At 47.9% G+C, this 13497-nt stretch overlaps 1 protein-coding gene and 1 long non-coding RNA gene across 4 annotated transcripts in view; one reads left to right on the forward strand and one right to left on the reverse strand.

The window, feature by feature from the left end:
• The window catches only part of PRPSAP1 (phosphoribosyl pyrophosphate synthetase associated protein 1), a 28335-nt gene extending 15100 nt beyond the window's left edge, over positions 1 to 13235 (reverse strand). Inside the window, exons 1-3 of one of the 3 annotated variants that reach the window (XM_040456489.1) lie at positions 12528 to 13235; positions 8142 to 8194; positions 4748 to 4814 (exon numbers count right to left, since the gene is read on the reverse strand). In XM_040456489.1, the coding sequence (XP_040312423.1) occupies positions 4748 to 4814; positions 8142 to 8194; positions 12528 to 12697 (290 nt within the window). In that variant the 5' untranslated portion in view covers positions 12698 to 13235. Of the gene's footprint in view, positions 1 to 4747; positions 4815 to 8141; positions 8195 to 12147; positions 12167 to 12527 lie in introns of those variants that run through there. The other 2 variants (XM_040456493.1, XM_040456490.1) reach the window with 2 other exon arrangements.
• LOC121017953 (uncharacterized) lies at positions 1320 to 6662 on the forward strand. The gene is made up of 2 exons (XR_005784951.1): positions 1320 to 1569; positions 6449 to 6662. It is a non-coding gene; the product is annotated as an uncharacterized LOC121017953 (long non-coding RNA).
• Positions 13236 to 13497: the final 262 nt, after the last annotated feature.

Here is a 13497-nt window from a genome sequence, read left to right on the forward strand (position 1 = left end):
GGTCAATGTTAGTTCATTCACATATTCAACAAATATTTATTGAGCAACAGGAATCAGGCACTGTTAGGTGGGGGGGTTAAAATGGCAAATGGGGCTAACCACAGGGGAAGAAAATGCCAGAGGCCCACACTGGATCACCCTCGTGGTAATCACGTGTCCCAAGAGGGGGCACGTCTAACTCCACGTTCCCCCTCCCAGACTTTTTTTTTTATTATTTTTTTTAATGTTTATTTATTTTGGAGACAGAGAGAGACAGAGCATGAGCAGGGAAGGGGCAGAGAGAGAGGGAGACACAGAATCGGAAGCAGGCTCCACCCTCCGAGCCGTCAGCACAGAGCCCGACGCGGGGCCTGAACTCACGAACCGTGAGATCATGACCTGAGCCGAAGTCGGACGCTTAACCGACTGAGCCACCCAGGCGCCCCTCCCCTCCCAGACTTTTAGACTTCATTCCACAGAGGGGAGAGCTGCTCTTCCCCCACTGGATCACCTGAACTGGTGCCTCGTGGGCTCTGAATGTTAAGCTGGAAGGTTACACAGTACCTGGAGGACAGCGTGTAAATAACTCAGGCGTCCACATCTAGACTAAACACCAGGCATCACATCTACTACAGCCAAAGTCCTCTTCCGCATATAGACTGCTTAACAATGTTGGAAATACAATTAGAGCTTTCTTAACCTTCCAGGGGTGTGATACTGTGCGGTGTTGCAAAAGTTCCGCCGGCTGTGGTTTCTTCCATCAGACCTCAATGTCAGCAATATGGTTAGAGTTGAAGTTAATAGATTCCGAAAGAGTATCTGCCCAGGTGGCTGGGCTTTTAGCTGGCTTTGTAATAGCATTTATAACACACAACCATAGGATGCAGTGAGGTTTGGGCAGCACACCTCAAGGCCCGCCCAGATAGTAAGATGTTAACATAACAAAATGAACACTTTTCAAAGAGCCTGGATTTCAGCAAAACTTCCCTTTCACTAATTACTAATTTCTGCCGTGGGATTTCATTTTCTACTTTTCCTCTTCCTATTGACCTATGCCAAGGGATTCAACATCCTCCAGCCCGAAGCTGAGGAAAGCCTCCCATGCCCCACCCGTTCGGTCAGGAAAGCAACAAAGGAGCCTCTGTCACACTGGCTCTCCCCGTTCCCTGCGGGACACTGGACAAACCGGACAGCAGGCAGTTAATCTGTGGGCTAGCAGGGTGAAGAGAAGCTGGCTGGCAGCCTCTGCTTTGTTTATCTGTTCCCTAAGACTGTTCCAAGTACATCCTGGCTAGTTTTCGTGGTCTTTGTATCTAAGTAGGACAATCTTAATTGTTTACCAACTGACTCGTTTTTCTTTCCCCTAAGATAATCACATCCTATATTAAATTCGACCCTTGTTGCTCTGCCGGTTTTGATAAACAAAGATAAATGAGACACGAGGAAGCAGACATGGTCTGTATACGCCGGTCGAACTGCGCAGGACCGCAATGACAGGCCAACGCCATAATGGAAGGAGTGACAACATGGTAACGGGGTGGGATTTACCCCACCTCCGACGCCACGACTTAATCATCTGAAGCAAATAAGGTATAAATGTTCTTCTCTTTTTTAGTTTTTAAAGTTTATTTCTTTTTAGAGAGAGACAAAGGCAGGGTGAGCAGGGGAGGGGCAAAGACAGAGAGAGAGAGAGAGAGAGAGAGAGAGAGAGAGAGAGAATCCCAAGCAGGCTCTGCACCGTCAGCACAGAGCCCAATGCGGGGCTCGAACTCTCGAAACCGTGAGACCGTGACCTGAGCTGAAACCGAGAGTGAGACACCCAACCAACTGAGCCACCCAGGCGCCCCGTAAATGTTCTTTTAATGACTCTTCTTACATTACATCAACACACTAGGCCTTGTAACATAAACACGGAAATTGTGCTTCAAAAAACACTCTGTAAGCTTCACATCCATTTTACTTCCTTCCCTCGCTCAGTATATTTGGAAGCTCCTGGAGTACTGATGTGAAATGTTGGGGTTCGGGAGCAAACGGTCAAAAAAGAATTCTTGAGACGTCTTCAGTGCAAAAAAGGGCGTTTTATGAAAGCACGGGGACAGGACCTGTGGGCAGAAAGCACTGCACCGGGGTTGTGAGGAGTGGCTGATTATATACTTTCAAGTTGGGAGGGGGGTCAGGGACAGCGTTGAGTCTCGAAGGAATATGGAAGCAAGGTGTCCAGGACCTTGAGGGGCTAGCTCTTATGAGGAAGAGGTCATTTCCTCCAGTAAAACCGCAGTCATGAGACCCTGCAGATGTCTATCAGTAGGCCAAATGCTTGGAGAATGACTGCTAGTCTATATCTTGGGGCTGGGAGGGGGCAGTTAGAGATAAAGGAAGTTTCCAAAGGGATTTTTTATAGGATCCTGGAGGTTGGACGAACGTCAAGCTAAGACTGCCTCTTGCCTCTAGCAAAGTATTAACGTGGAGGCAGCTAAGCTCCCTGAGGAAGGTCACTCTGCGTGTCTCTAAATACCTGTCACTGAGCTGTAAGTTGTGAGGAAGTTCAATTTTTTTTTCTTTCGCCTTTGTTCTCCACATCAAGTATCAGACATTTAAATCATGCAACATAGTGGTGCCCGTGTGGCTCAGTTGGTTAAGCGTCTGACTTCAGCTCAGGCCATGATCTCATGGTTTGTGGGTTCGAGCCCCGCATCAGGCTCTGTGCTGACAGCTCAGAGCCTGGAGCCTGCTTCGGATTCTGTGTCTCCCTTTCTCTGTCCCTTCCCCGCTCTCTCTCTCCCTCTCAAAAATAAACATTAAAAAAAAAATTTTTTTTAAATCATGCAACATAATCACTTCATTCAGAAAGGCTTTTTGCCATTTCCAAAAAATTGAATCCACCCTCAACAATAAAAAACGTGCGATTACTGGAGCAAAGGGAATATGCTGCGGGCTCTGGAGGGGGGTTTCGAAGGTGAGCCCCACCTCCGGGGCTATTGGTCAGCAGCACCACCAACAGGGGTGATGACATTAGTCTCCCCTGGCGAGCACAACACCAGAGGGCAGCCTCACGGGTGACAGAGCTCCCACGCTCCCGCATTTCGCCCCCAGACAAGACCCTCAGGTCTTCCCCTCATTTAAAAAAAAATTTTTTTTAATATTTATTTTTGAAAGAGGGAGAGGGGAAGAGAGAGAGAGAGAGAGAGAGAGAATGAGCGGAGGAGGGGCAGAGAGAGAGACAAAGAATCTGAAACAGGCTCCAGGCTCCGAGCTGTCATTGCAAATCCCCATGCAGGGCTCGAACCCACAAATGGTGAGATCATGACCAGAGCCGAAGTCAGGTCAACCGCCTGAACCATCCAGGTGCCCCCTCCCCCTCATTTCTAAGGTGCAGCATCCAACAAAAGCACGAGGCAAAAAGAGTGCCAGGAGCGGGAGGAAACCAGTACAAAACCAAAATTGCCAGAGGACTAGTGGGCAAAGTTACTATCAAAGTATCTATCAGAGCCGCCTTATCTACCAATACTAGAGGCATGGATGTTTACACCCAGCAATTCCATTTCTTGGAATCTTCCTATGGAAATACCAGAAACACAAGATGTCCAGGCAGGGTATGTGCTGCAGGCACTCGGGCACAGGCTTCTGAGGACGGATTCACCCCCGTGGGGGAGGGAGGGGCTGAAAGTTCCCACCCTCTATCCTCTGCTGACTTCCCCAGGAGCCCCCCTCTAGTGGTTATCTAGAGGCTTCCCAAAAACCATCTCAATAACGTCAGCTCAGGAGTGGATGTAAGGGGCTTGCTATGAATAACAAAAGACACCTTTATTGCTCTTATCGCTTAGGAAATTCCACAGGTTTTAGGTTTTAGGAGCTCAGCACTGGGAAAGGAAGACCAAATACACACACACACACACACACACACACACACACACACACACACACACCCCTTTTTTTTTTTTTTAAGATTTTATTTTTAAGTGATCTCTACACCCTGGGGCTCGAACTTACAACCCCAACCGAGATCAAGAGTCGCATGCTCTACCAACTGAGCCAGCGAGGCGCCCCCAAATATATATTTCTTATTACAAGTCACATTTTCACTGAGGCTAAAAGTAGCTTCCATGGGGGATTTGGGTGAAGGCTTAAAGAAGATACATGTAAGAGCCTCACCCCGATGGCCTCCAGTGCTGTTCTCATCTCTTTTTTTAATGTTTATTTATTTTTGAAAGAGAGACAGCATGAGTGGGAAAGGAGCAGAGAGAGAGAGAGAGAGAGAGAGAGGAAGACACAGAATCAAGCTGTGAGATCATGACCTGAGCCGAAGTTGGGTGCTTAACCGACGGAGCCACCCAGGCGCCCCAAGTGCCATTCTTACGACGACCACAGTCTCAGGAATCTCAATAAACCAAGACAGGAAGGTCTGCACTTTCCAGAGACATACACAGATACCATCTACACCAGAGCAGCTTGAAACGGGCCACTATGCAAAAAAAAAAAAAAAGTGCAAAAAACTGTCTTGCGAGGTACACATCGGCAGGGGCCATGCATCGGATTTAACAACAAAAAGCTTTTCGGAGCGCCTGGGTGGCTCAGCTCGCTCCGGGATTCTGTGTCTCCCCCCTCTCTCTCTGCCCCTCCCCTGCTCATGCTCTGTCTCTCTCTGTCTGTCAAAAATAAATAAACATTAAAGAAAAAAAAAAAAGAAAACGGAATTGTTGCTTCTATGATAACAGAATTCTATCGCTAAGATTTTTAGAGGAAATCTTACCTCTAATGCTAATCTTACCTGGGTATTGTTTGTATAATGAAAATATCTTGGCCACGAACAGATTCTTTTATTTCAACTCTTGTTTCTGAAAAATAAAAAAAAGTCCAATAGTTTAGGGAAAGCACTTTGTGATACACTAATTGGGCAGCACATGGACGGAGTCAAGATGAAATCTAAATCAACACTTCACCTAGCGCACCAAAATAATTCTGCAAGAGATCTCAGAATGACAAGCATCCATATAAAAATAGTGAAGCTGAAGGGAAAAAAACCCAAAAATAAGCTAAAAGGCAAAAAAGTAACACAAACAGATCCACATAAAATCTCGGGGTCCAAAAAAGCAAACCCATCACCGAAATAAAGACTGGACGCCTGGGGAAAAGTAAAGAGGTCAAAGGTTAACTGCCTTCTTCCCACAAATGTGGTGGCCTCGGGCCCTGTCCTGAGGTCCCCAAGCGGAAGACCTGGACCAAGCAGACGAGGACTGATCCAGGAGAGACAACGCAACGCCAAAGGCTGGGAGACTTTTCAGGCTAATGTGACAGAAAGAGACCAAGAGATGGGGCGCCCAGCTGGCTCAGTAGGTAGAACACGCGGCTCTTGATCTCAGGGTCGAGAATTCGAGCCCCATGTTGAACATGGAGCCTACTTAAAAACAACAACAACAAAAGAAAAAGACCCGGAGAGCGAATAGTGGGGTTGGTTAAACCACCTTCTCGTCCTCAGGTGCTTCATCTCAGGAGCTCCCCAGATGCCATCACCATAAATTAAAATTGTTACTGCTAAACAGACTAGCTCATCTATCTGCTTTCAGCTTTAGGTTTTTGACTACCACTATCTCCTGACTTGTCTTGACGGTAGATGAAGTTTTTAAAGTCACCAAGTAGAAAGTTACTAAGTGCGGGGGCGCCTGGCTGGCGCAGTCGAGCGCGCGACGCTTGACTTCAGGGTCGTGAGTTTGAGCCCCACGTGGGGCGTTGAGATTAAATAAATAAAACTTTTAAAAAAAGTGACTAAGGGGCGCAGTGACTCTTGATCTCAGCTCAGGTCATGGTATCACAGTTCATGAATTCGAGCCCCACGTCAGGTTCTGCGCTGATAGTGCGAAGCCTGCTTAGGATTCTGTCTCTCCCTCTCTCTCTGCCCCTTCCCCACTTGTTCTCTCTCTCTCTCAAAATAAATTAATAAACTTAAAAAAAAAACAAGTTTCTAAGTGTGGAAGTGGGATGAAGGATATCTGGGGGTTAATTATACCGCACATGGAACTTACAACATTTTGGGCACATGTGTTTTCCACTAAACCGGCCACTAAATCACCTTTCCTTTTTCAAATACCTTCCTTTTTTAGATGCCTGAACATCACTAGATCTTAGTAATTTAATTTACCTCCTCAAGCTACTTATACCACAGGTAGTTCTACCTTAGAAAGAAAAAAGGAAGCAAGAATCATAAACCTAAGCTTTCAACTTTGCAAAAATAGTTCCAAACTATTTTTTTTTAATTTATTCATATTTGAGAGACAGAGAACGAGTGGAGGAGAGCAGAGAGAGAGGGAGACACGGAATCCAAAGCAGGCTCCAGGCTCCCAGCTGTCAGCACAGAGCCCGACTCGGGGCTTGAACTGTGAGATCACGACCTGAGCCGAAGTCGGACGGTCAACCGACTGAGCCCCCCAGGCGCCCCAGTTCCAAATTATTTTACGCTAACTTGTCTTCACAGGGCATTGTACAGCCTGAAGTACACAGCCCCACTAGATTTACGATGCAGCACTCCTAGGACACGGGTGATCAACAAAGTGCTTTGAAGTGTTATCATTTAATGTCACAATTTTCCATGGAAACTCAGAGGGCAGCAAAAGTGGGTTACCAACCCAGGATGAGAGTCTACAAGAGAACTGAGAAAAAAATTTAGGCTGAAAGAACTCAAAGCTGGGTTTGTTTGGTTTGTTTTTTATTTTTATTTACTTATTTATTTTTTAATTTTTTTTTTTTACATTTATTTATTTCTGAGAGACAGAGAGAGAGACAGAGCACAAGTAGGGGAGGGGCAGAGAGAGAGGGAGACGGGATCCGAAGCAGGCTCCAGGCTCGGAGCCATCAGCACAGAGCCTGATACGGGGCTCGAACTCACGAACAGTGAAATCATGACCTGAGCTGAAGTGAGACGCTCAACCGACTGAGCCACCCAGGTGCCCCTGGTTTGTTTTTGAATTTTTTTTTTTTTTTTACATTTATTCATTTTTGAGAGGCAGAGAGACACTGCACAAGTGGGGAGGGGCAGAGAGAGGAGACAGAATCCAAAGCAGGCTCCAGGCTCTGTGCAGACGGACGCGGGGCTCAAACTCACAAACCACGTGAGATCATGACCTGAGCCGAAGTCGGACGTCAAAGCTGGTTTTTTTAAAAAGTCATTACTACCTGGTACCAGACTGCTCTAGATGCCATTTGATGGCATAAGGAGACACAGATGTAAAGGGCATTTAGCAAACGGAGCCCAATATAGAAGAGAAAACATATTCTTTACATCTCTTCTTTTTACACTGTGAAATGACAAGACAGTCACATTATCCTGGAAACAGGGGAAGGAGACTTTAAGAAAGAGAACAAAGAAAGAAAGATTTAGAGGCAAGTAGTGAATGATCTTAAAGAAAAATGTTTTCATGTTACACGGGAATAGTATCAGCCTTTTAAAAACATGTCAGTTTGGGGCGCCTGGGTGGCGCAGTCGGTTGGGCGTCCGACTTCAGCCAGGTCACGATCTCGCGGTCCGTGAGTTCGAGCCCCGCGTCGGGCTCTGGGCTGATGGCTCGGAGCCTGGAGCCTGTTTCCGATTCTGTGTCTCCCTCTCTCTCTGCCCCTCCCCTGTTCATGCTCTGTCTCTCTCTGTCCCAAAAATAAATAAACGTTGAAAAAAAAAATTAAAAAAAAAAAAAAAAAAAACGACACTCTTCAAAATTTAAAAAAAAAAATAAAAAACATGTCAGTTTAAGGGCTCCTGGGTGGCTCAGTTAAGTGTCCAACACAGGTCATGATCTCACGGTTCGTGAGTTCAAGCCCCACGTCGGGCTCTGTGCTGACAGTGTGGGGCCTGCTTAGCAATCTGTTTTCCTCTCTCTGCTCCTCCCCCACTTACACGTGCTCTTTCTTCCTAAAAAAGGAAAAAAAAAAAATAGACCAACGATTGAATTTGGCTCAAGTCATGATCTCCTGTTTCCTGAGTTCGAGCCCCATGTCAGACTCTGCACTGAAGCATGAAGCCCGCTTGGAATTCTCTCTCTCTCCCTCTGTTCTTCCCCCTCTTGCTCTCTCTCAAAAATAAGTAAACATTAAAAAAAAAAAAAAAAACAGAACCCAGGTCAGTTGACTAAACAGTTTAGAGAACAAAGGATGTTTAAGAAATCATTTTCACTTACCTCCATTGGTCTCTTGATAGACCACAGATTTCCCCAATTCCGCACCAAGACGCCTATGGGGGGGGAGGGGAGGTAAAGGCAATAAGCTCTTTAAAAAAAAAACTTCAGTTCCTATGTGTATGTTTAACAAAAAGGCTAAAATAACTAGACTAGCATTCTTTCCCCCAAACCCAGAAAAGTTCAGAAAGTTTAATGCATTAAGAACCACACACCGTCCACTGTTGCACAAGCAGCTTCAAGGGCCCACCATTTTGTAACACGCTGCTCTACCGGGGGGGAGGGGAATCCACAGCCAAAGTTTAATGTCTAGTTCATTGTTTTCTGAATAACGGTCTTGGAAAACCATTCCCAAACAGACGCGTGGCTACTGACACCGATTCCAAAACCACAAGTCACAGGTAAATGCAATGGCCAAAAGCGAATAGACTTCAGTGCCATTAACCAAATGCAGTGTGAATGTTGCTTGGGATCCTGATTAGAATAACTAGGCACAAAAAGCCATTTTTGACACAGGGGAGGGAACTATGAACAAGGGCTTGATACTAAATGATATTAAGGAATTAATGATGTCATAGGTTTTGCTTTTTTTTTTTAAAGATTTTTATGTAATCTCTATACCCTCTGTGGGGTTCGAACTCACAGCCCCAAGATCAAGAATTACACGCTCCACTGACTGAGCCAGTCAGGTGCCCCATCATAGGTTTTCCTGGTTATCAGGTAGCATTACCACTTTAGTGAGTGAAATGCTATGATGTGAGGGGGGAATCTGTTTAGAAATACTCCAGCCACGCACGCAGGACAGCGAGGAAGGCCGCTGGGTAGAGGAGGTTGTGGCTTTCTGGTGCTTTGAGGAAACGTCAGATGCGAGGCCTTCTGGCCAAGTGTCTGAGAGTTTAGACTGTGGAGGATTCTTATATCCTAGCAGGCTGCAGCCTTCTCTCCAGGTTGCTGCGGCGGAACCAAGAAAGAAGGCATAGGCAAATTTCTACAGAAATTATGATTCCCTGAGAGATTCTGAGGTGAAGAAGGCTGGTGCCTCTCGGGGTGCAAAGTGGTTTTGGAATGTAAAAATTTCTTCGGGTTGGGTTTGTCACTGGAAGTTTGTCACTGACCTGGGTTTCCTAACTATGAAACACGGATATTGGGGTATGAAATAGTTTCTCTTGATAAGCAAACAACGAACAAATACTGTGCACAGTATAAATAAATAGAATTATTCCAGTCAAGTCTACAATAGGATATTATTCAGCCTTAAAAAGGAATGAAATTCTGATACATGCTATAATATAGATGAACCCTGAAAAAATGATTCTAAGTAAAAGAAGTCAGACACAAAAAGACAAATATTGCATGATTGCATTTATAAGAGGTACTTAGAAGAGGCAAATTCAGACACAGAAAGGAGAACAGAAATGACCAGGGATTGGGAGGGAAGGGATCGGGGAGTTAGTGTTTTAAGGGTATGGAGTTTCTGTTCCGGATGATGAAAAAGTTCTGGAAATGGATACTGGTGACAGCTACACAACACTGTAGATGTATTTACGGAGTTGTACTGAGTTGTACACTTAAAATGCTTAAATGGTGTGGTGCTGGGGTGGCTCAGCTGGTTAAGCGTCTGACCTCAGTTCACATCATGATCTCGTGGTTTGTGGGTTCAAGCCCGGCGTTGGGGCTGACAGCTCAGAGCCTGGAGCCTTCTTTGGACTCTGTGTCTCCCTTGCTCTCTGCCCCTCCCCCGTTCGCACTCTGTCTCCATCTCTCTCTCAAAAACTGAATAAACATTAAAAATATTTTCAAAAAAAGGTTAAATAAATGGTACATTTTAAGTTATGTACATTTTACTGTAATTAAAAAAAATCCTTGGGGGGTACCTGGCTGGCTCAGTCGGTAGAGCAAGCAACTCTTGACCTCCAGGTCATGAGTTCAAGTCCCACATGGGGTATAGAGCTTAGTTCACACATATATATATATATTTTTTTAAGTTTCTTTATTTTGAGAGACAGAGAGAGCACGTGTGCAGGAGCAGGGGAGGGGCAGAGAGGGAGAGAATCCCAAGCAGGATCCCTACCATCAGCATGGAGCCTGATGTGGGGCTTGAACTCACGAACCCTGAGATTATTATCTGAGCCAAAATCGAGAGCCAGATGCTTAACCGACTGAGCCACCCAGGCATCCCTAGAGCTTAGTTTAAAAAAAAAAAAAAAGAAGAAGAATCTAGCCCCCCCCCCAAAAGTGAGAGATAGGTAAAGTAAATGAAATAAGACTAACAAAAAGTTGTTAAATTGAAGCTAGATGAAGGGGGTTAATTATAACGCGTATGTAACTCACACACATCCTGGGAATCCAGCACACCTAACTTTTCTACTGATTCAAGTGTATAACCAAAAGTGTTTGAAAATCCCTGCTTGGAAGTTCAGATCCAAAAGCAGTCATGGAAATAAAATATCCTAACGTCAGGGACCTTCACACTCTGCTCAGTGGTAAAAGCCTTTTTTCAAATAAAGTCTTACTCAGAAACTCAACATATGAAACAGAGAAAGGAAGTATTTACAAATATTATTTACAGTAATTTACAACATTTCTGGGGGTGCCTGGGTGTCTCAGTCGGTTGAGCATCCGACTTCGGCTCTGGTCATCATCTCGCAGTCAGTGAGTTCGAGCCCCGCGTCGGGCTCTGTGCTGACAGCTCAGAGCCTGGAGCCTGCTTTGGATTCTGTCTTCCTCTCTCTCTGCCCCTCCCCCACTCATGTTCTGTCTCTCTCTGTCTCAAAAATAAATATAACCGTTAAAAAACACTTTTTTAATAAAAAAATAAAAATAAAACATTTCTGGGGGCGCCTGGCTGGCTCAGTCCAAAGAGCGTGGGACTCTTGATCCCAACTGGGGTCGTGAGGTTGAGCCCCACATTGGGGGTAGTGATTACATTAAAATTAAAATCTTTAAATATTTCTGGAACAAGGCAGAGAAGAACCTATCATTAAAAGATAAAAGCAAAACCATTGACCTTTTAAATGTGCCCTCCTCCATCTGCTTTCTCTCAGCAAGGTCACTGTGGTGAATTTGACCCAAAACAAACATGAGCTTTATATTTAAAGTTAGCATTTTAGTTGGCCTCAAAAAGCCAACATTTATCAGGAGTTAGAAACAGAAACTAGGTAGTAGATTGCAAAAGGATTTACTCTTCTAATCTCACTTAAAACCCCCAACTGAAAAGAAAATAGGCATTGCTGAGAAAATAGGACTGAAGTTTCCCTTCGACATTTCCATCTAGAATCCAAAATTATATCCTTGCAATTATTCATCAACTCTGAAAAATCCAGAGAAACTCTAATGTAAAACTGTTTCAAGATATAAAAATGACTTTAAACGTTAAAAAGCAAGCTATTCATTTGTATACCTTAGGTTTGTAACAAGTTTATCTGGAAAGGGTTCCTAAGGCTCTTCCTTTGCATTAGAGCTATGGGACTCTCCAAGAGCCAACTAGAAAAGAGCGATTATTCCCAGGGCCACTGTGAGTCTCTGCTCAGCTACAGGCTTTATCTACGTTATTTTGTTCCTGCTCACGATGTTCCTGCCCGGTAGATTAACAACGCCGTCCCTATCTTACCAATGGAATTCAGAAAATCAAGTCTCTTGCCCAGTGCCCCAGGGTTAGTAAGTGGCAAGACTGGGGAAAGACATCTCAGAGCTGTCAGACCCCAGAAGCCACTTGAGATCACAGGCTTCCTTGGGTTAAAAACACACGGAAGGGCAAAGAGCTCCCTTCAAATGACTGCTCGAATCCAAAGCTGACTTAAGAAAATACGGTTAGACTTAGTTCTATCAGCAACTCTGACAAATCTGCTCCCCTGGAGTTGTCCTGTCCTCGCTGCTCTCTCCGCCACCCCGGCTAGGGTTGGTGCACCCGGCGCCTGCCACCTGCAAGGCCCTCCCGCCGCCCCCCGCCCCCACGCAGCCCCCCTTCCGGACGCAGCGCCCCCCATCGCCGGGTCAGCGTGTTATAGCCCGGGGACCTGCGGGCCTCGGGCCCACCGAGGAGACCGGGGAGTGGCGATGACCCGGCTCCGAGGTCAACTCCCACTGTGGGGCAGGGGGCCGCACCCAGGGTCCCCCTCCGGGCCCTCCCTGCGGGGCGACGGCAGCCTCGCCCCTGCCCGGGAAGTGGGAGTGGGGCGAGCGGTGCCGCGCAGCCGGCGCGGGGAGAAGTCAGAGTCCGCCGATCGCGTCTCGGGTGCAGAATGGCCACCCGCAAGGGTCGGTCCGGCCCGGAACAGGCGGGCCCGCGGCTCCGCGGCCCGGGTGCAGGGCGGCGCCGAGGGGAAGGGGCGTCGGGACGCCCCCCCCCCCGCCCCCGCCACGGCCCGGGGCCCCGCCCCGCCCCCTTACTCGGTTATGCGCTTGGCCAGCTCGGTGCAGGCGGCCGTGGAGTTGGCCGAGAAGACCCGGTAGCCGGTGCGGGCGGCGTTCATGGCCGGGCGGGCGGCGGGGCTGGCTCGCGGGGCGCGGAGAGTCGAGGACGCCGAGAGCGGGGGCAGCAGCAGCAGCTTCTTGGGCATCGTCCGGCCCGAGGCGCGGTTACAGCCGGCCGGCGCGGGGCGGCGCCCGGAGCGGCTGCGGCTGAGGCGGCCGCGAGGCCGGGGATCCGGCTGGGGAAGGGGAGAGGCCCGAGACCCCCCACGTCCACGTACGCGAGGCCACCAAGGGCTGGGGCAGAACCCACGCTCGTGGCCACCGGCGTTGCAGCCGCCTCAGAGCCAGTGGCGAGGCCGCCGCCCCCTCTGGGAATTGGAGAGGCGCCGGCTAGAGCGCCCGCGGAGCCGCCATCTCAGATGAGGGCAGGGCGGTGGGCAACTCTTTGAAAGCTTGTTCTGCCGAGAGGAGGCTCGCGGATCGCCCCGCCGCTTGCTTTTGTCGCTCCCACGGGAGCTCTTGTGCGCTCACATTCCGGGGCGGTGCGGCCTGACTTGGTAGTGGTCCCCGCCGTTTCCAGCTCTTCTGCCAGGATCCAAAATGTCTGCGTCCGAGGAGGGTGACCATCTAGCCCCGCGCCTCTATGCTAACACAGCCAGAGCGCCCAGCTGGGATTGATTTGAAAAGCGGAGGGCGGGGTTGTTTTCCGCCGGCCGCGGGCAGTGCTGAAACGCCCCCGAGGTGGTGTGTGTCCCGGAGCCTGATCTTTATTCCCCAAACGGACCCTAGCCTCGTATCTGCACTTAAGGCAAAGTTCCGTGAGCGGATCAAAGCTACTCCTGCCAATTACTGCTTTGCTCTCAAGCGCAAAAGCCCTTCCTCCTCTCCCACATGCTCCGGTCCCTCAAAGACCTACTCCGTGTAGCATCGGCTCCGCGCAGTCTCG

The sequence above is a fragment of the Herpailurus yagouaroundi genome, unplaced genomic scaffold, assembly GCF_014898765.1.
Source record: "Herpailurus yagouaroundi ecotype Mexico unplaced genomic scaffold, PumYag 217, whole genome shotgun sequence".
Taxonomy (NCBI): Eukaryota; Metazoa; Chordata; class Mammalia; order Carnivora; family Felidae; genus Herpailurus; species Herpailurus yagouaroundi.